Source organism: Euprymna scolopes, chromosome 12 (assembly GCF_053919585.1).
Source record: "Euprymna scolopes isolate OS-2025 chromosome 12, ASM5391958v1, whole genome shotgun sequence".
Lineage (NCBI taxonomy): Eukaryota > Metazoa > Mollusca > Cephalopoda > Sepiida > Sepiolidae > Euprymna > Euprymna scolopes.
In genome coordinates this window covers 92,721,565-92,741,758 of record NC_136493.1, presented here as the reverse complement: position 1 = coordinate 92,741,758, position 20,194 = coordinate 92,721,565, and the positions used below count along the sequence as shown (strand labels likewise).

Below are 20,194 nucleotides of genomic sequence, written 5' to 3'. Positions count from 1 at the left end.
AGTACCGATGAAATTGGTACTCTACCTCATCTCCTGGGGTGAAAATCCAATGGAAACAGTAATCTAAATTTATTATGGACTCAATAAAAAATTAAAAAATTATATATATATATATATATATATATATATTATTGATGGGACGACTCCAGTATTTTTTCAGAATCAGATACAATTAGCGAATCCTTACTAAATTTTCGATTCTGAATCTTTATAAATATTTAAATATCGTTATTTTCCCCCGATTTCTGTAGACACACATGTTCGTCTGCAGATATTTTCTCAAATGTAAAAACGCGGTGGAGGTGTTATGATCCATAGATTTTAGTTTTACTGGTAGTTTAAAATCAATACATATTTATTTTATTATTACTACTAACAGTAGAAGATTTGCTTTAAACAAAATCAAATAAAAGAATCGTTTTTGGTATCTGAAAATAGGCACAAATTTTTCTTTTACAGATACCGATTCCAATACCCCTAAAAGATCTGATTTTTCCTATTCTCTATTCCGATTAATTGTCCCAACACTAATATACATGTACATATATATATATATATATATATATATATATATATATATATATGTTAAAGAGCATCTCTTCCCCCCTCTCTGGCTTTCTTACTCTTTCTATTTTCTCTCTCTGTGTCTCTATTAGAGAATAGAGAAAGAGAGAGGGAGGGAAAGAGAGAGAGATGAATAACGTGGACAGTGGACACGTTTGCAGAAGAAGGGTCAGCTGACCAGATGACGTGGTGTCATGTGATGAGGTTAGCTGATTCTTTTTTGGCAGTTTGGTTTCGGGTGTTGAAGAAGACAGACGGCTTTTCAGCTGTCCCCCCCCTGGGCTGGGGAGGACGCTGACGTGTACCAAGCAAGCAAGCAAGGTTCACCTCCATTCTGTGTCGACCTTTGGAAAGTGAATAAAAACATAAAACCTTAATTATCATCTTGGAGTGAATTCTTCATCCAACAGGCCAGCTCCCCTCCAAGAGACAATGAAACCAGAGGAACAACCGACGACACATGAATGAAAAGGTATGTTAAGAAATACATGTACACAAACACACACCCACGAAGACATGAACAATAAGATTAGAAACTAGACGATCACGTACACGAATCTCCTTCTTGACACTATTCACTTTATGATACAATCTCCCCTATACCCTCCAGAATATAACATATATATATATAACTACTTCATTTACTCACATAAAATTAATATACAAAAGTATAAATTTATGCATAAACTTGAAGTATTTACTTCAAAAGTGCTCAATACGTAGGTAGAGCTAGTTAGTAATTTATAAAATATATATGGCGATTAAGCTACACTGAATATTCCACGTTTCATCCACCCTAGGATTCTTCAGGCTTACGCATAAGCCTGAAGAATCCTAGAGTGGATGAAAAGCTTAATCGCAATATATTTTATAAATTACTATATATATATATATATATATATATATATATATATATATATATATATATATATATAATTCATACAAGTCTGGTGAATATCAGTGCTAAGTTCTGCATATTTTTTTTTGTTTTATCCATTTTTTCAATATGGCTGGCTTTCTCACATTTTCAGCAAGAGAGTAGAGAAATTTGTCAAACCTACTAACGTTATCAACCCACATGGGTTATCTTCAGATTAGAAAACTCCTTAAAGAAAACCCGACCATCCTTACCATCTCTTATTGTGGCCTACACCTACCCATCCTCAAGGCATTGCTCATTCATCAGGATGGTTTTGGAGGTGGGGAAGGCGTACTGAAATATTCATATGTGCATCCTTTGATCAGTCAATTCAACAATGAACATTCACTATACTACAATACTTGAAGAAAACCCATGTGGGTTGAAAACGTTAGTACGTTTGACGAATTTCTCTACTCCATCCAAAAACGCGAGAAAGTTAACCTAATATATTGGAAAAATGGATAAAAAAAAAGAATATGCAGAGCTTAGCACTATTTTACTTGTGTGGATGAAAATTTAACTAACTTTCTTGGATTCTGCATTTTTGGATTTTACCGTCATTGGATACTTTACACTTCACCAGACTATCCATTCACGTGAAATCACTTTTTTATTCACCCTATTCCCTGTGCTTCACTTTTTGTTATCAAATAAGATCTATGACATACTTGTAGGTTCATTAAATACTTTTGCTAGCAAAATCCGATCCCACATTTTGCTAAATCCTACCTCTGATGAGAAGGAAAGTATTTCTTCGAAACTCCGTGGATTAAGGACTATCCACTTATTTATTGTTTCCTTTTTATAATTAAATATGTTTGTAACTCTATTTCAAAGTGTTTTTAACATGTTTTATTAACTACTTGTTCTCATATATATATATATATATATATATATATATATATATATATATATATATTAGTGTTGGGACGATTCATCAAAATAGAGAATCGGAAAAATCGGATCTTTTAGGGGTATTGGAATCGGTATTTGAAGCAGAAAAAATCGTGCCTATTTTCTGATACTAAAAACGATTCTTTTAATTGTTTTTTATTTGATTTTGTTTAAAGAAAAATCTTCTACTGCTAGTAATAATAATAAAATAAATATATATTGATTTTAAATTACCATTAAAACTAAAATCTATAGATCATCGCCCCCCCCCCCTCTATTGAAAAAATGGGCAAAAAAAAAAAGAATATGTAAAGCTTAGCATTGATATTCAATCAGACCTGTATAAATGAAAGTATACTGCCCAAATATGCATATTAGTGATGGGACAATTCCAATATTTTTCCCCGATTCTGATACAATTACTGATTCTGATTTTTAATCATTTTTTTTTTTTTTTTTGATTCTGTACTAAATTTCCGATTCTGGTACAATTACCGATTCTGATTTTTAATAAATCTTTAAATATTTAACTATACAGTTGTTATTTTCCCTTATTTCTGTAAAAAAAAACACATGTTAAATGTGCAGATATTTTACTAAACGTCAAAATACACTTGCGGAGGATGATCTGTAGATTTTAGCTTTACTGATATTATAAAATCAATAAATATTTATTACTTTATCATTATTACCAGCAATGGAAGATTTTACTTGAAAATAAATCAAATAAAAAAAGACAATTAAAAGAATCGTTTTAGCATCGGAAAATAGGCACCAATTTTTTCGATTCCAATACCGATTCCAATACCCTCGTATTTGTTGATTTTTCTGTTTCCCAATTCCAATTTCAATTAACTGTCCCAACACTAATATATATATATATATATATATATATATATATATATATATATATATATATATATATGGAAAAAGTAATAAAAAAAAACGTCAGTATGAAGATATATATACTAATGCATATAAATTTAATCATTCATTCAATAGGGAGAAAACATCAGTTAGGGATGCGGGTATATATGCTCTTTATACCTATGTATTTCAAGCGAAAATGTATGTATTTCATGCGAAAATGTATGTATTTCAAGCAAAAATGTATGTATGTTCGCTTTTTGTGTATGTCTACAAAAGACTTTTTTCTGGCGGCTTCTCGAGGCCGTCGCTCATTTTTAAAACTTTTTATATGCTGTCTAAATGATAATATCTTCGACTTAACAGGGGTCGCCTGTCTATTTAATTTGCCCGACTTGGAAACGTTAAATATTCAACATTTTGGGGTCGCCGCATGTTTGCTTTTGTTTTTCGGTATAAAAAAATATTTCAAAGCCTAATGCTTCTCATCAGAAGAGGAGATAAGGTGCTAGGTAAGATATTATCGATGTGACATCTAACTATAACTACATTAGGAACGAGAGGAAGAGGGAAAGACATTGTGAATGTGGTGGGAGTTGATATAGGATGAAAACTGAATATCACATAATGGATATAAGTAATATGTAATGAGGTTGAGTGGGGTTGCCGTGATAGGTTTGGGGGTAGGAGTTCATGTGTCATGTGAAAAAGTACATCTATATATATAAAAGCGAAAATGTGTGTGCGTGTATGTATGTTCACTTTTCGTGTATGTGTTTTTCTGGGAAGTGATCGGTCGGCTCACTCCTTCTTTAAACTTTTTATATGCTGTCTAAATGATAATATATACAAATTAAGAATGGGGATCACCTGTCTAATTTGTCCGACTTTGTAAAGCTAAATATTCCACATTTTTGAATCGCCGCGTGTGGATTTGGCTTTTTCGTATAAAAGCGAAACTCACCGGGAATGTCCAAAAGCAATCAGCTTTTCTCCTTATATCAGACAATTGCTATTCAATTGGGACAATCCCCTTTTTATGGGGAGCTGGTTTCCCCCCACAACATCTTGGGGAAAAAAAAACCCAAAAAAACTGCCCTGCAGTAAATAAAAAACTGCCCCGCAGTGAAAGTTGACCTCATTAACTCATTGTGTTCGGGTAACTGCTAATTCTTAATACTTAAATAAATTCAAACATGTTTCTGTTACTATTGCTTCGTGGCTGAGCTGTTTAATGTTGTACATTTCTTCCAGTTGACAAATACGGAGGCCTAATTAATTATTTCTGACATGTGCCTTATCTCCCCTTTGTATTTCTGACATGTTTGCTGTCAACAACAAAGTTAGTCAATATGGGTCACCGTACCTGAAAAATAATCACATTTCACTCATAAGTAAGTTTACTTTTATAAACAAACCCCTGGACAAATTTTCCATTTTTTTTTTATTCTCTTAAAGAAATACATGAGTTTTTGATTTAAAATATTTTCTTCTTTATGCAATGACTTTTTTTTCCTAAATATCTTAAAAAAAAAAAAAAAAAAAAAAAAAAAAATCATTGAATGAAATTGATGTAAGTGTTCAGTATTTACTGGACAATATTTTCAAATTATGAGGTTCCACTTAAAAAAAAAAAAATCAACGTTTTTTTTAAAAAAGGTTTTAAACTTTTGACTTTACAGGTAAATTTGTACAAAACTATTCTTTTTTTTTTTTTTTTTAGATTATTTTATTTATTGATCTTTCATCTTCAATTTGTGATATATAAACCTTAGGTGAGAAAATTAATTATTTTCATTTTAATAGACATTTCAAAATGGGGCGGCCAGAGGGGTGAATTAAAAGAAAAAAAAAAAAACGCTTGTCCAGAATATTATATTCGATTTATTGGAAAGAGCATAAAATTTTACATTAAACCTGCAAATATTGTAAAAATGAATCACTAGAAACATTTAGATAGATTTTTAAATTGAAAAAATTTAAAAAAATTTAACTCGTAAAATTCTATTCATTTCATTACGTAGAAAAAAAATGGATGAATGAGCACATGCATGCACTTTGTAAAAACTTTTTTTTTTAAATAAAAAATAATATTTCTATTATTCTTTAAAAAAAACTTCAATAGTTTATTTTGGAAGTATATTCCATAACGAAATTAAACAACCCACTTTAAAAAGAGAAATTACAAGTGTTTTATATTTTATTCGCAGTTAAGAGTGTTAAGTGTTAAGGGTGTCAACCCAAGACCGTCTTAAAAGACAAGAACGAAGGCCACGGTCACCCCCCCCCCCCAATTCTGACACACCTACCGTAGAAGTAATTACCTCAATGTATTTGCTTCAATTCATGCTGCTTGTGATGTTAATAAACAAAAAATTATAAAAACATTATGCATATGCCGATTCTTTAAAAAGATATTGAGTGCAAGGGACATAACTCTATTTTATTACGTGAAATAGACATCATTTAAGACGATGAAAACGTACGAAATTAGACGGTAGTTGTTGAGTTTATTTCACTTAGTCAAACGCAGTTATGCCCCTTGCATTTCACATCCTTTTTTTTTTTTTTTACAAGACGTCATAATTTACACCAACTCTTAACTTCGATGAGCTCTTTCAGTTGCAAAACACTCGACCCATTGTCCACAATTTTGTGCTTGTTAACAGAACCACTACACTGCTTTCATATGCAAATTAATATATTTATATTCTTGCTACTTGTACAGTCTAGTCAAAACATTAAAAAATGAAAATATCGAAAAAAAGTTTAAATTGTATGTATGCGTTATAGAACGAAGTTCTCTGAAAAAAGAATTCACTTAATTTCATCAAATGGTTTTTTTTTGTTTGTTTTTTTTACAGCGGATAAAACACGTTTTTATGAGAGCGCGTTGAAGGCGGCCATCTTTGATTAAAAAAAAAATTGTTTGAATTTTAGAAATGACAAAGGGAGATAACTTCAGTTAAAGCGCTAACACCCTCCCCATCCATCTCTAATACTAGCTTTTCTTCCTAAAAATCGAACATTTTGCTCAGTATCATAACAAATTGTTTTTTCGCTGCGAAGAAAAAACTACTTGATGAAATTAAGTGAAATTTTTTTCAGCGAACTTGGTCCCATAACGGATACATACAATTTAAACTTTTTTCGATATTTTCATTTTTTAATGTCTTGACTAAACTGTACAAGTACCATATTTTTTAAACCACACCCTCAATGATCATTGTTATGTGTGTAGACATGCATATAATTTGGACAACAAACACGGATGCTAGGGACCAGATTCATATCGTAGTTTATTCTCCATAATGGCTATATTACAGACACCCCACACCAAGGTGTTATGCCGGCCAAGGGAGGTAAGTAGGGGAAGTGTACCTCTACTAGGAGAGTTACACCTAAAGGGGGGATATTGTTTATACACGTAACATCTCCCTCCTTAAAGAGGAAGAGATCTAGAAGTGTAAGCCATTTTGAATTTCAGAAAATTTCAGATGGTTCGCTGTTCCACACAAGTCCTGGGAGGTGACTTGTTTGTAGTAGACAGTTTCACAGAACAAAATATTCTTACCGTGTCGAAACCCGGGAAAGAACATGTGAAATTGCTCCAGAAAAGGTTTAATATTTATGAAGCAATTCTGGTTTCTGATTGGTTGGTAGCAGAACGTTAATTAATTTGATTTGTCACTTCTTAGCAGCATCCTTTATAAATAGAATCGTCCGACTGTGTGGGATCATACCCCATTATCACTCCAAAATATTGTAACAAGAGAGAAAGTGTGTCCTTTTCAAAATTCAGGTAGATCATTCACAATATCTGACAGGCTTTCTTATGACTCTGCCCTATCTTGTCTGTATTGGTGATATTGGTCTCTCGTTTGGGTCTTGTTGATCTGCTGGTGTTTCCATCTCATTTTGTCTATTTGTTGCATTGTCTGGGGTGAGTCTTTCTATCTCAGAGTGGTTGTAGATGGTGCCTCTTGGTTGGTGTATGGGGAAAGAGTGTTTTGGTTGTATTGTTTGGCGTATGAAATGACGGTTGCGGCGGTATCGTTGTCCGCTTGCATTTTCAACTTCGTACGACCGACCAGTCAACCTTTTTCTTACCGTGGCTTCCTCCCACTCTCTTGCGTGAGGTCTTAGAGGCTGGATCCAGACATTGCTGCCCACATGAAGTTGGCTCAGTTCTCTGCCTTTGCCCTGCCGCCTCAGCTTCTTATCTTCTTTGTTTTGTGCCTCATAATGTGAGTAAGTGTAGCTGGGCCTCAGTAGGGCCTCAGTGGTTGGTACTGTTGCCTTTGTCCGTCGGCCTAGCAGTCTCTGTGCTGGACTAGTATTGAGACCTTCAGTGGGTATATTTCGCATGTTCAGTAGCCCAAGTAATAGGTCCTCTCCCGAAGCTTTGCACTTTCGCATTAGACGCTTCATAATTTTCACAGCTGCCTCAGCAGCACCATTTGCTTGACTGTTCCCAGGGGATATTGTTTCGTGAGTAAACGCCCAATCTTTTGCAAACTTCCGAAACATGCTAGATGAGAATTGGGGTCCATTATCAGAAATGAGGATGTCTGGTATACCATATCTAGCAAAATGGCCTCTAAGACGACTGATCACTGCATCTGATGTTGAGCCATTCAACTTGTCCACCTCAAAAAAACTGCTATGCTGGTCCACCGTGACCAAATATTCATTTCCACCCCATGAGAAAATGTCGGTAGCAACTCGTTGCCAGGGTCTTTTTGGTATTTCTGTGATTATGAGGGGCTCCGCTGGTTGACGGTCTGCATATGTTGCACATGTGGCACAGGCTTGGACATATTGGCGTATTTCAGCGAACATACCTGGCCAAAACAATAGCTCTCTCGCTCTTCTGAGACAAGAGTTTATGCCTAGGTGGCCTGCATGACATTTTTGTTTCATTTCCGCTCTCATAGATTGAGGTACGACTATTCTTTGTCCTCTTAGTATTAGTCCATCTTGTGCTGTCAACTCGTCCCTGTAAGTTTTACTGAGTCGGGCAACAGTTTTTTGTCACTGGGCCAGCCTGTTGCAATAACCTCAGCTAATATCTTCATGATAGGATCCTCCAGTGTCTTGAATCTGATCTCAGAAAGTCTGCGGTCTTTGATGGGATGCATCATCAAATTATTTACAGTCATGAGCTCTTCTGATTTTGGTTCGTCTATGGGCGCACGTGAGAGAGTGTCTGCTAATGGGATTTCTTTCCCTGGCTTGTATCTGATAGAGAAATCATACTGTTGCGCCCGTAGCAGCAAGTTTTGGAGTCGTTTAGGTGCTTTCGCTAGTGGCTTCTGGCAGATCGCCACAAGTGGTTTATGGTCAGTGAGGACATTCACTTTCCTTCCATGCATGTAATGGTGAAATTTTTCCAGACCATATACCACTGCAAGCATCTCTTTTTTAATTTGGGCGTATCTTCCTTCAGTGTCTGATAGGGAACGGCTTGCATAGGCAACTGGTTGCCCTTCTTGGATCAGGGCTGCTCCCAACTCATACTCACATGCATCATTCTCAAGTATGAGTTCTTTAAGTAGGTTGTAGTAAGAGAGCACTGGTGCTTTGCATATCATATCTTTGACTGTCCTGAAAGCCGATTGCTGTGCCTCTGACCACGTCCACGTGACATCTTTTTTTGTTAGGTCTTGGAGAGGCTTTAAGATTGTCGTCAGGTTGGGGATAAATTTCCCAACATAGTTTACCAATCAAGAAATCTACGTAGGTCTCCAATAGTTTCTGGTGCTGGCATGTCAGTAATGGCCCTGATTTTTTCTGGGTCAGCCATTATACCTTCCTTGGTTATGCGATGCCCCATGAAAATGATAGCGTCTTTTTTTTTTTTTTTTTTTTACATAGGCATCACCACATTATCAAGGCCCAGAGGCTACTCAAGGATAAGGGTTAAAGAGTGTACAGTAGAAATTGGACAATATAGTAATCATTAGTAATGAAAATTTGGTAAATTTGATAACTTATATGGAACGGCTCATCAAGAACTTATTTACTTTAGACTTGAACACAACCATATTGTAGTCAGCCGGAAAGCAGGAAAACGGAAGACAATTCCACAGGCGTGCAGTTCTAAGAAAGAAGCTTTGTTCATGGAATCAACGTTTAGATTTAGGCTCAGATAAAGAGTGGGGGAAATTATTGATATTGTTTACAGCTAGACGAGTGTTTCTTGTGAAAGTTTGGCGAGGGGGGACCATAGATTAAAGCTCAGTCGAACACTATCCTATTGTCTGGCATTTTTTTAGAAGGCTGTGAAGTCGTCTGTCATATTCCTCCTGGTTAGTTCCATAAACCACCAGGTCATCAGCAATGATAATAACTCCTTTCATGTCCTGGAATTGCTCTACCAGCTTCCTTTGAAATATTTCGGCTGCCGAGTTTAGACCAAAAAGTAGTCGACGCCAACGGTATCGGCCGAAACATGTTTGGAATGTGGTCAAGTTGCTGGAGGCTTCATCAAGTTCGACATGCCAATATCCTGAAGATAGCTCCGCCTTGCTGAATATCTTTGCATCCCTCGTATCGTGGAGGGTATCCTCGAGGATAGGCATGATGTAGCGTTCCCGCATGAGTGCTTTGTTGAGCTCATGCGGGTCCAAGCATATTCTTAAGGCTCCATTCTTCTTCCTTGTGAGGACTAGTTGGCTAACCCATGGAGTAGGCTTATATACCGGCTCGATGACTCCGATTTTTGTCAGTCTGTCTAGTTCCTTCTTTAGTTCTGGGCGTACCGCAACAGGTGTCCTCCTGTTCGGCATCACAGCTGGAATAACATCTGGCTTAAGTTGTAGGGTTGCAACTCCTGGTAGCTTCCCCAATTTTCCATCAAACACCTCCTGGTAGCTATTGTCCATGTTAACTGCTGCAACACGGTGGAAATTCTGCTGTTTTCAACCAGGCCCATATGCGTATTTGTAGGTAGGCCCAATAAGGGTTGACAGTCGTATTCGTCTCTGAATACGACAAACTCCACTGAATATGTTTTGTTCGTCTTAGGGTTTTTAACATTTTTGTGACATATTCCGAGTGGTTTCAAAAGAGATTTGTTCCATATTGTCAGAACCCCATTGTATGGTGTTAATTCATTTGCAAACTTTGCAGGAAGTGTGTTGATGGTTGCCCCTGTGTCAATCTGGAAGACAGTTTCCTGGTTGTCGAGGAGCATGAGACACTTGGCATCTTTCCTATGCTTCTTATTTGACTTCACTGCATTCACCCAGTGGGTATATTCTCCCTCATCATCCTCTGATGAAGTGTCGACATGGTGCACATGTGGTCGTGGCCTACTGTACTTTTTATTCTTTGATATGTTGCTCCATTGTCCCATAGCTTTACTGAACTTGTTGGGGCACCTTGATGACTCAAAATGGCCTTTCTCCATACATGCGTTACATCGTTTACCAAAAGCTGGACATCTGCTGCGCTTTGCTGCATGCAAGTAACCACAGAAGGAGCATTTCTTCTTTTGAGCTGGTTCCCAAGCTTTACTGGTTTCACTGACCCTCATTATCCGGGCAGTAGCATCCTCTGTTCCCATATTTTGACTTTGTATAGAGGCCTTTTCAGCTGCCCTGCAAATGTCTACACTTTTCTGCAGGGTAAGGTTTTGGAGTTTTAGAAGGTCCTGCTTTGTGTTTTGATTCCGGATGCCTTCCACAAGCTGGTCTCTGAGCATCGACTCATAGCATTTGAAGCAAAAATTACAGCTTCGTGACAGAAGTCGTTATAGAAAACATCAAAAGCTTCACCTTCCTCCTGCTTCCTCTGACGAAAAACAAACCTCTCGTAAGTTTCATTCGTTATTCCTATAGCATATTCATTTAAAGCCTGTTGTATATCTTGTACAGTGCGGTCTGTATCTGGGGTGTCGAACTGTATACTCTGGTATATCCTCATAGCTTCATCGCCTAAACAGTTTTCTAGCACTGCCACTTGTATTTCTCTCGGTTTTCGGTCAAGTCGGGTTAGCAGTGCATAGTTGGACCATCTTTTGAAAAACAAGTTCCATGAATCAGCCTTATTCCCGCCGAATACGAGTCTTTCAGGAGCCCCCATGTGTAGACCAGCCATATCAGTAGAGAGATTAGTGACAGTAGTAGTAGTAGCCGTCGTGTCATCAATACATCGTGATGGTGTAAACAGGACAGATAAATAGTCACAGTGACAAAGTGATGCTAGTAAGCACCAGAAGTTAACAGTAAACAGACCAGACACCGTCACCGTCCGTATGGACGTCGAACATAGCAGAGAAGACAAAAAAATAAAAAATAAATAAAACAGCTTACTCAGTTTTATGACGACCGGCAGTTGTTTTTATAGTTTAGGAGACGTGTTTCGGTTTTTACCACAATCTGCCATCATGTTATGTGTGTAGATATGCATATAATATGGACAACAAACACGGATGCTAGGGACAAGATTCATATCGTAGTTTATTCTCCATAATGGCTATATTACAGACACCCCACACCAAGGTGAGTTATGCTGGCCAAGGGAGGTAAGTAGGTGAAGTGTACCTCTACTAGGAGAGTTACACCTAAAGGGGGGGGGGTATTGTTTATACACGTAACAATCATTAACAATCATTTTGTATCAAATAGACGCATGCCTAGATCGACATTTACATCTCTAGCACTTCATACACAGCCAGACTGAATTAGCTCTCACTATATGGCCAGATACAACAACCAAACAAAACTAGCCCTCACTACATATCCAGATAAAACTAGCCCTTAATACACAACCAGACAAAATTAGGCTTCACTACACGGCAAGACACAACTAGTCCTTAATATATGATCAGATACAAGTAGCCCTAACTACACAGCCAGAGATAACTAGCCCACACTATGCAACTAGTCCTTTATATTCTTGTTGACTTCCAAATGCACAAAAAAAAAAGTCAAAGTTTGATTCTCAAATTGTAATAAACACTTTTGCATAAAATGAGGTCATCAACTTTCAAAAGTCTGAATCTTAAATTGCAATGAATGTTGCTTTTCTACCGAGATAACTTATAATCTAAATAGAAACTGAAAACATTCCTTTTCACTGATGCCATAATTCACAACACTTGTCAAATTCGATTTGTTACATCAGCTGTCAAATAATCAATTCATTGTCCTCCACAATTTGTCCTTCTCTCATATGCAAATGAATGCCTTTATAGTTTTAAACCCTAATCACTATTATTATATAAAACGAACTGAGTCTGTGTGGTCGTTCCCTATAGACTCGAAAACGGTTGGGTTGATTTTTATGAAATTTTGCACGAAGATACTTTATGTGCCTGACAGTGTTCTTAGATGGGTTTTGTGTCAGCATGTCCTCGATAAGTACCAATAACTGAAATAATCTGATGAAAGAAGGAACAGGTGATTTTGACCAAAGTTAACATCTTATACAGCCTGCCTGCTTCCCACCGGACTACAACTTGGATGTGTTCAAGTCCAATGTTTACAAATTACTAATGAACCGCCCCCTTAAGTAAACACTTCATCAAATCTCCACACTAACGTAATATACTTGCAATAACCCTTATCCCTGAGTGGCTTCCGGGCCTTGATAAGTGGTGATCACTGTGTAAAAAAAAAAAAAAAAAAAAAAAACATCGCAAGTGCATTTGAGAAGTTTTATTACCGCTTAAGCTGAAAAGCCCAAGATATAAAATCAACAGGAGATACTTTTATATGACTGGGATGCATTCGAAATGGATGTTTCTGTTTAAAGCACAATTTTACAATAATACTTGACTTTTTCATTTTAACTTAAATTCAAGCCATTATCATTGCACAACCAGTAGTGCCAGACATATAAAATCAGCAGTATGTTCTTTGATATGACAAGAGTGTGTGCTAAATGAATGTTTCTGTTTAGAGCACAATTGAAGCATGATACTTGATTCTTGCATTTTAAACTTTAATGCAAGCCATAACCTTCTTAGTGACACTCAATATGGTTTCCGTTCTGCTAGATCTACAGCAGATGTGCTTACAGTTATATCTCATAGGATTAGCAAATCTCTCGACAGAGGCAACCTTTCTAGGGAAATTGCTCTTGACATATCTAAGGCCTTTGATAGAGTATGGCATAAAGGTTTACTTCACAAAATCTCTAGCTATGGTATCGCTGGAAATGTCTTCTTAATTATTAAATCATTTCTTTCTGATAGGTTCATAAGAGTAGTAGTTGATGGGCAAAAATCAGAAGCTCACAGTATTAATGCTGGTGTCCCTCAGGGGTCCATCCTGAGCCCAACTCTTTTCCTGATCTACATCAATGATCTTCCAAATCACATCCTTACATCATTTGTAGACATTTATGCTGATGACACTACCATTTATGGTAGCACATCTAAGACAGTAAACGACCAAGTTCTCTCTGATTCTCTCTCCTCTGATCTTGAGCACGTGGTACAATGGGGAAAAGAGTGGCTGGTTACTTTTAATGTATCTAAAACCAAGCTTCTCTCTTTACATCATCAACATTCTGATCCACATCTGGCATCAATTGAAATGAATGGCTCTCTTCTTGGGGAGGCCTCATGTTTTGACAAGCTTCTGGGCTTGACAATTACTCCTGATCTTAAATGGAACATGTACATCAAATCTGTTACCAGAGCCGCTGGAAAAATGTTGGGATCTTTCTATCGATCCAGTAGATATCTCACTGTTTATGCAATTCTCTATCTATATAAGAGCCAGGTATGTCCAAGGATGGAATACTGTTGCCACATCTGGGCAGGAGCTGCTAGAAAGAACTTGTCCTGCCTTGATAGAGTTCAAAATAGACTTCGTAGCATCGTAGGAGATGTCCTTTTCTCTTTCCTGCAACCTCTATCTCACAGAAGAGATGTTGGGAGCTTGTCGCTGATGTATCGTTATTTTCATGGAAAGTGTTCGACTGAGCTTCAGTCTACGGTCTCCCCTCGCCAAACTTTCACAAGAAACACTCGTCTAGCTGAAAACACTATCAATAATTCCCCCCACTCTTTATCTGTGCCTAAACCTAAACGTAGATTCCATGAACAAAGCTTCTTTCTTAGAACTGCACGCCTGTGGAATTGTCTTCCGTTTTTCTGCTTTCCGGCTGAGTACAATATGTTTGTCTTCAAGTTCTTGATGAGCTGTTCCATATAAGTTAACAAATTTACCGAATTTTCATTACTAATGATTACTATATTTTCCAACTTCTATTATACACTCTTTAACCCTTATCCTTGAGTGGCCTCTTGGCCTTGATAATGTGGTGATGCCTGTGTAAAAAAAATAAAATAATTTTATAAAATCAACAGTAGGTTCTCTACAGTGCAATGTAGATTACAATGAATTGTGAACTTAGTCATTGCGAGAGGCATGTGAAGCTTCCTCCACATGCATTGTGATGGGTTCCCAGTTAAAGCAGGCAGTCAGTTAATTTGATTGAAAAATTAGCTATTTCACTGACTTCAATGACAATAAAAATATGGGAGTGTGAAACATTCATTGATCATCATTTAATCGTGGGCAACGTTGGGTCACCTGGCTAGTAGCCAATAAAAAATTTGTTGTTTTTCTAATTGAATGATAAAATGAAATGAATAAAGATGTTGTTTTCCAAATTTGACTGTGTAGTATTTTTAAGTAATTTTTATGTTAGTATTAATTATTATTACCTGTAGTAAAGACGAGTAGGAAAACCTGACGTTAACTAGAATTTAATGAGAATCAACAAATGTTCTGACTTTCCAATACTCTTTATTGTCATCGAAATCAGTGAAATTATCCATTTTTTAATCAAAGCAATTGATTTATTGCTCTAGTTGGGGACCCACCTAGGTGCACCAGGAGGAAGCTTCACATGCCTCTCTGCAGTCACTTAGTCCACAATACATTGTTAATTATATAAAATTATTTTTACATAATGACTTAAATAAAAGTTTAAAATGCAAAAGCCAAGTATTATAATTCAATTGTGCTTCGAACAGAAACATTCATTACAAACATCAAAAACATCAAAGAACTTACTTTTAATTTTATATGCTGGGCCCTTCTACTTGTCCAGTGATAAAAATTTTTAAATGCACTTGTGATGTTAGGCTGTATAGGAGCATTAACTTTGGTTAAAATCATACTGTTCTTTTTTTAATTGTTTTTTTTTCAATTATGTGTTTTCGATACTTATCAGGCATTCCAATACAAAACCTATCTAAAAACAATAAAGTATATTTGTGTGAAATTTTTAAAAAATCATCTCAGCGATTTCAAAGTCAGTAGGGAACAAACTCATGCATGCACACACACACACACACACACACACACACACACACACACACACACACACAGAAAAAGTGCCATCTATATATATATAAAAGGCAAAATGTGTGTTAGTGTGTCCGGCAAAGGCTTTTTTCACAGGGGGGGGGGCCTTCAGGGTGGTCACTCATTCTTAAAACTTGTTATATACTGTCCAAATTATAATATCTACAAATTACGGAGGGAGGTCGTGTCTATCTTTTATTTAAACGACTTTTACACGCAATATTTTGCAATATTTCATCTACACGTTTCTAACAAAGCCAAAAAAACTGCCTTACAGCAAAAGTTAAGTGCGTGATTTAATTCCCTCTATCTATCAAGCCTACCTTCCTTCCAAAACCTCTTTTTTCCCTTCTTTTACACCTCCAAACACACGCTCAACGCCGGGCACCCCCGCTAGTCTATAATATAAATCCCACCTGTTTTTTTAAATGTATGTATGTATGTTTGTATGTCTGCCTAAAACTTTTGACACAGGTGACGAATTTTCACGAGATTGGTATCATTTTGAAGCTTGACCCTTCACATGACAAATATCGAAAAATTGGCAAAAAACATTAATTCCTTCACACTCAACTGGGCACTTTTCTACAAGGAGGGATCAATTTTTTTGCTGACATTTTTGCAAGTCATTCAAACCTCGCGTCAATGACGTCGCATAAAAAACATTATTTCAACTAACCCATGATGTCACAATTGAGGTGGCCGCATCGAGAAAACCGTTTGGGGTTTTTTACTACTTACTACGTCTAATATTTTTTTTATGCTTGCAATTTTCTATTTTATTTTCTTATTTTTTTTGCTCAACCAAAACCGTTACACACACCTCCGCTTTCTTTTCCGTCTTCACGTCATGGGTTCAAACCTGCCTGCCTACTACAACTTTTTTTTTTCTCAACACACACCTACAAACACCCGGGCAACGCCAGGCACCCAGACTAGTCTTCTATAATATAAATCTCACCTCTCTGTTTAAATGTATGTATGTATGTTTGTATGTCTGCCTAAAACTTTTGACAGAGGCGACGGATTTTCATGAGATCGGTATGCTTTTGAAGCTCAACCCTTCGGATGATAAATATTGAAAAATTGGCGAAAAACATTAATTCCTAGTTGCATCTGACAATATAGTAAGGGCTAGTTGTGTCTGGAAATGCAGTAAGAGCTAATTGCATCTGTGAATGTAGTAACAGCTAGTTGCATCTAGCAGTGTATGATTAGTTTCTGAAACCAGTTTTCTCTTATACTGAACAAATCAATTATTTTACTTTTTAGGTATACTCAAGCAGTTTATGACAAAAAAACACTTGGAATTATTTATAAATGATAAAGGTGATGACTATAAAATGTATGATGGACTTCAGATAAATGGATGTTACGAGACAGTCAAGAGATATTTCAAGGTAAGTGTGAATTTATTTATCTTTTCAAATTAAATGATTTAAGCAACTCTGATTTTAATTTATTGTAATAAAATTTTTGGATTTTTATTCCTATATTTTAATTGAATAATTTGACTACCTCGGGTTTTTTGGGGTCATATAAAAACAAAATAGAAAAAAGTGAATTAGAACTGAATCAGTGATATGAAACGTGTATGAAATATGGAAATGTAATTTTTAAGAATTTTGACAATTTTATATATAAAATTGTTTTCTTCATGTTATTATTCTTCAAAATAACATTTATTTTTATTATAAAAATAAACTTACATTGAACAATTTCTATTTTCTTTTATAAATGTGTTTTCTTTCTTCTTTTATATATGTGTTTTCTTAAATATTTTTTTTCTAATTAGAAAAACAAATTCAAAATATTAAATTAATCATTTAAACTGCATCAAGTACAAATTAATTTTTAAACAATGTCATCAGCAAGTTCCTTACTATCATTCATCTCATTACCAGAATTTATCAAAGTATATAAATAAGAAATACATAATTTTCATTTGTTGTGTAATGAGGTTGTATATGTATAAACGTTCATGTGTTTATGTGTCTGTTGAATGTATATTATTGTTTAGTATTCTCATGCATGTAAGTGTCGATATAAATTTACAGATACAGTTCAATAGTCACATAACATTTACAACAAAAAAGAGATGGATAACAGTTCTCTGGCGGTTTAACATCTGGCCAATTGGAGAAACATACCTGGTCTATCTTTGATCTTGTTTGATGGAAAGTCGCAAGGAAGATTCATCCCAATAAATAAAGAAATCTCGGTTTGTCTTTTCAGCAGCTTTATTACAGATGTTTCCCCATTGGAAAGCTGCACGCTGGTCTTATGTTTTTTACATTTGATAGGTGTTGGACTCATTGCTCCCCGAGGTGCTTTAAACCATTATGACCCATCACCTCAACTCTCTGTCTGTGTCCTTCAAGCTGTAACTACTTACTAAAACCACAGCCATCGACATATAGAAGGCCTGTTAATTGAAAAATGCCTGCTGGCAATGTAGGTAAGATTTGTCAAACTGTCACTGTCGATACTATATGAGGGCATTTTTAAAAAGACAAGAAAGGAACCCAATTCGATTAATAATAAAACTAAACTTTATTCAATATAAAATATAAATATTATCTCTGTAAAATTATGTAATTTGAAAGCAACATACAATCTAATACTGATAAAACGGAATTATGAATTTTTGGAACAAACAATTAAAGAAACATATAAAACACAAACAATTCTTGGCCTTCGGGACAAGATCATAGTGTAGTATCTGTTTTGATGCTAAACTTCACTTTTTCTGTCCTGTCAGTGGAGGAGAAATTCTTCATGACTGAGACAATTTTTATTTTTGTTCGTATCGAGAGTGCCCCTTATTGGGGAGCTGGATTTTCCCCACAAGATTATATGTTGAAATATTTAAACAACTATTAGTTTTGATATAGAAATTACATTTAAAGTTTTGGTTTTCTGTTCTTCTATGTCCATTTTTTTCATCAAAATGTGAAGCATATTTTCATCAGTTACATGGTTAGGAATCCTATGCTCTGCTATAGTCTTCATTTTCATATCAGTGCAGAATACATGAATACGAATATGAAGTTCACATAACTAAAGAAATACTCTAAAAGACAATCATACCATAATGTGAACATTGGCTAAAAACTAAGAAAATATAGTAAACATCTACGACCTTAATTCAGGGTGGTAATGAATTTGGGAGGGGACATTATTATTGGCTTACATGGAGCTTTCACACAAGTCATCAAAGATCTAATTGGAAACCTGTAGTGTTCTCTGGGAGCTGAGTGACACCAAGTCTCCCCAGATGTCCAGCTATCTCCACCTCTTTCGATAACATTTGCAAATAAATTTGAATCATCGCAGCAGCCTCTTACCATTGATTTTTCACTGGCAGCGGCCATTGGTCTATACTGGAATTTGAGTGGCACTAAGTCGCCCCAAGGTCCCAATTCTCTTTGCGCTTGTCCAGCGCAGGTCTGGTCAGTGCTCTCTCCTCAGTCTTTCCATCCTCCTTGACCCTTCTTGGCTCTTTGGTATCACTTTTTTTGTGTGTGTGTGTGGGGGGGGACGATGATGAGACAATGGGAGGGAACGCATGATGGGGGTGTAGAATTTGTAGATATGCTGCTTCAATGTTCTTCATTCCCGGTAACGCTTTTTAATTATATTGTATACTTGTATTATTCTTCACATTCAAGTGTTTTCCTTAGTATTTCAGCCATTTTCATTATCATTAGTTGTATTTTTGCAGCTATTCCTCTGATTCCAATTTCTGCCATTCTTTTTTCAAAGTTTTTCGGAATTGTTCCTAGTACTCCTACTATTATCGGTATTATTTTGATTTTCTTCATCATCCAAATCCCTTTTAACTCTCTGGCTAGCTCTGTGTATTTGCTTCGTTTCTCCTTTTCTTTCATACTCACCCTGTGGTTAGCTGGGACAGTAAAATCTACGATTTGACAGGATTTTTCTTTCTTGTTAATTATTACGACATCTGGTCTTCTTGCTTGGATGGGTTTGTCTGTCTGTATGTCCATGTCCCATAGGATTTTGTGGTTCTCATTTTCGAGTACTGTTGCGGGTTTATGCTTGTACCATTTGTCTGTACATTCAAAATGCAGTTGTTTGCACAATTCCTAGTGCACCGCCTTCCCCACTTGGTCATGTCTGTTTTTGTATTCCTTTTAGGCCTGTTCGCTGCATTCACTTACTAGATGGTTTATCATTTTGTCTCTTTGTCCACAGAGTCTGAATTTGCTGTTTTCTTGTGTTTTATTGATCTTTGTTTTGATATGGTTGGTTCTTATTGAGTTATCTTGTGCTGCAGTTATTAGAGATTCAGTTTCTCGGTTTATGTGTCCTTTTCGCATCCATGTCCAGGCGTTTTTGTTATTCTTATCTTTTGTCATTCTTATGAATCTTCCGTGGAGTTGTTTCTCTTCCCATTTTTCTTTTCTCGTTTTGTCATTTGTCTCTCTGTTTTCTGTTTTGTTAGTTTTTTCAGTGTCTCTCACTGCCATAATTATCCTTTCAGTATTTTGCATTATGTACTTTTCTAGTTCTTTTTTTGTGTGTCCTTCACAGTCTTCTTTACAGATCAGTCCTCTCCCTCTAGCTGAAAATCCTGGTAGTGTTAATTAGT

The 20,194-nt window shown here is 36.0% G+C and overlaps 1 protein-coding gene across 5 annotated transcripts in view; it reads left to right on the top strand.

Annotated features, from left to right (window-relative positions):
• LOC145291423 (uncharacterized) overlaps window positions 1–20,194 on the top strand; it is a 117,192-nt gene that overhangs the window by 38,933 nt on the left and 58,065 nt on the right. For 3 of the 5 annotated variants that reach the window (XM_080137253.1, XM_080137251.1, XM_080137254.1), the window contains exon 2: window positions 16,852–16,979. In XM_080137253.1, coding sequence (XP_079993379.1) covers window positions 16,869–16,979 — 111 coding nt within the window. In that variant the 5' untranslated portion in view covers window positions 16,852–16,868. Of the gene's footprint in view, window positions 1–872; window positions 1,037–6,408; window positions 6,610–16,851; window positions 16,980–20,194 lie in introns of those variants that run through there. The other 2 variants (XM_080137256.1, XM_080137252.1) reach the window with 2 other exon arrangements.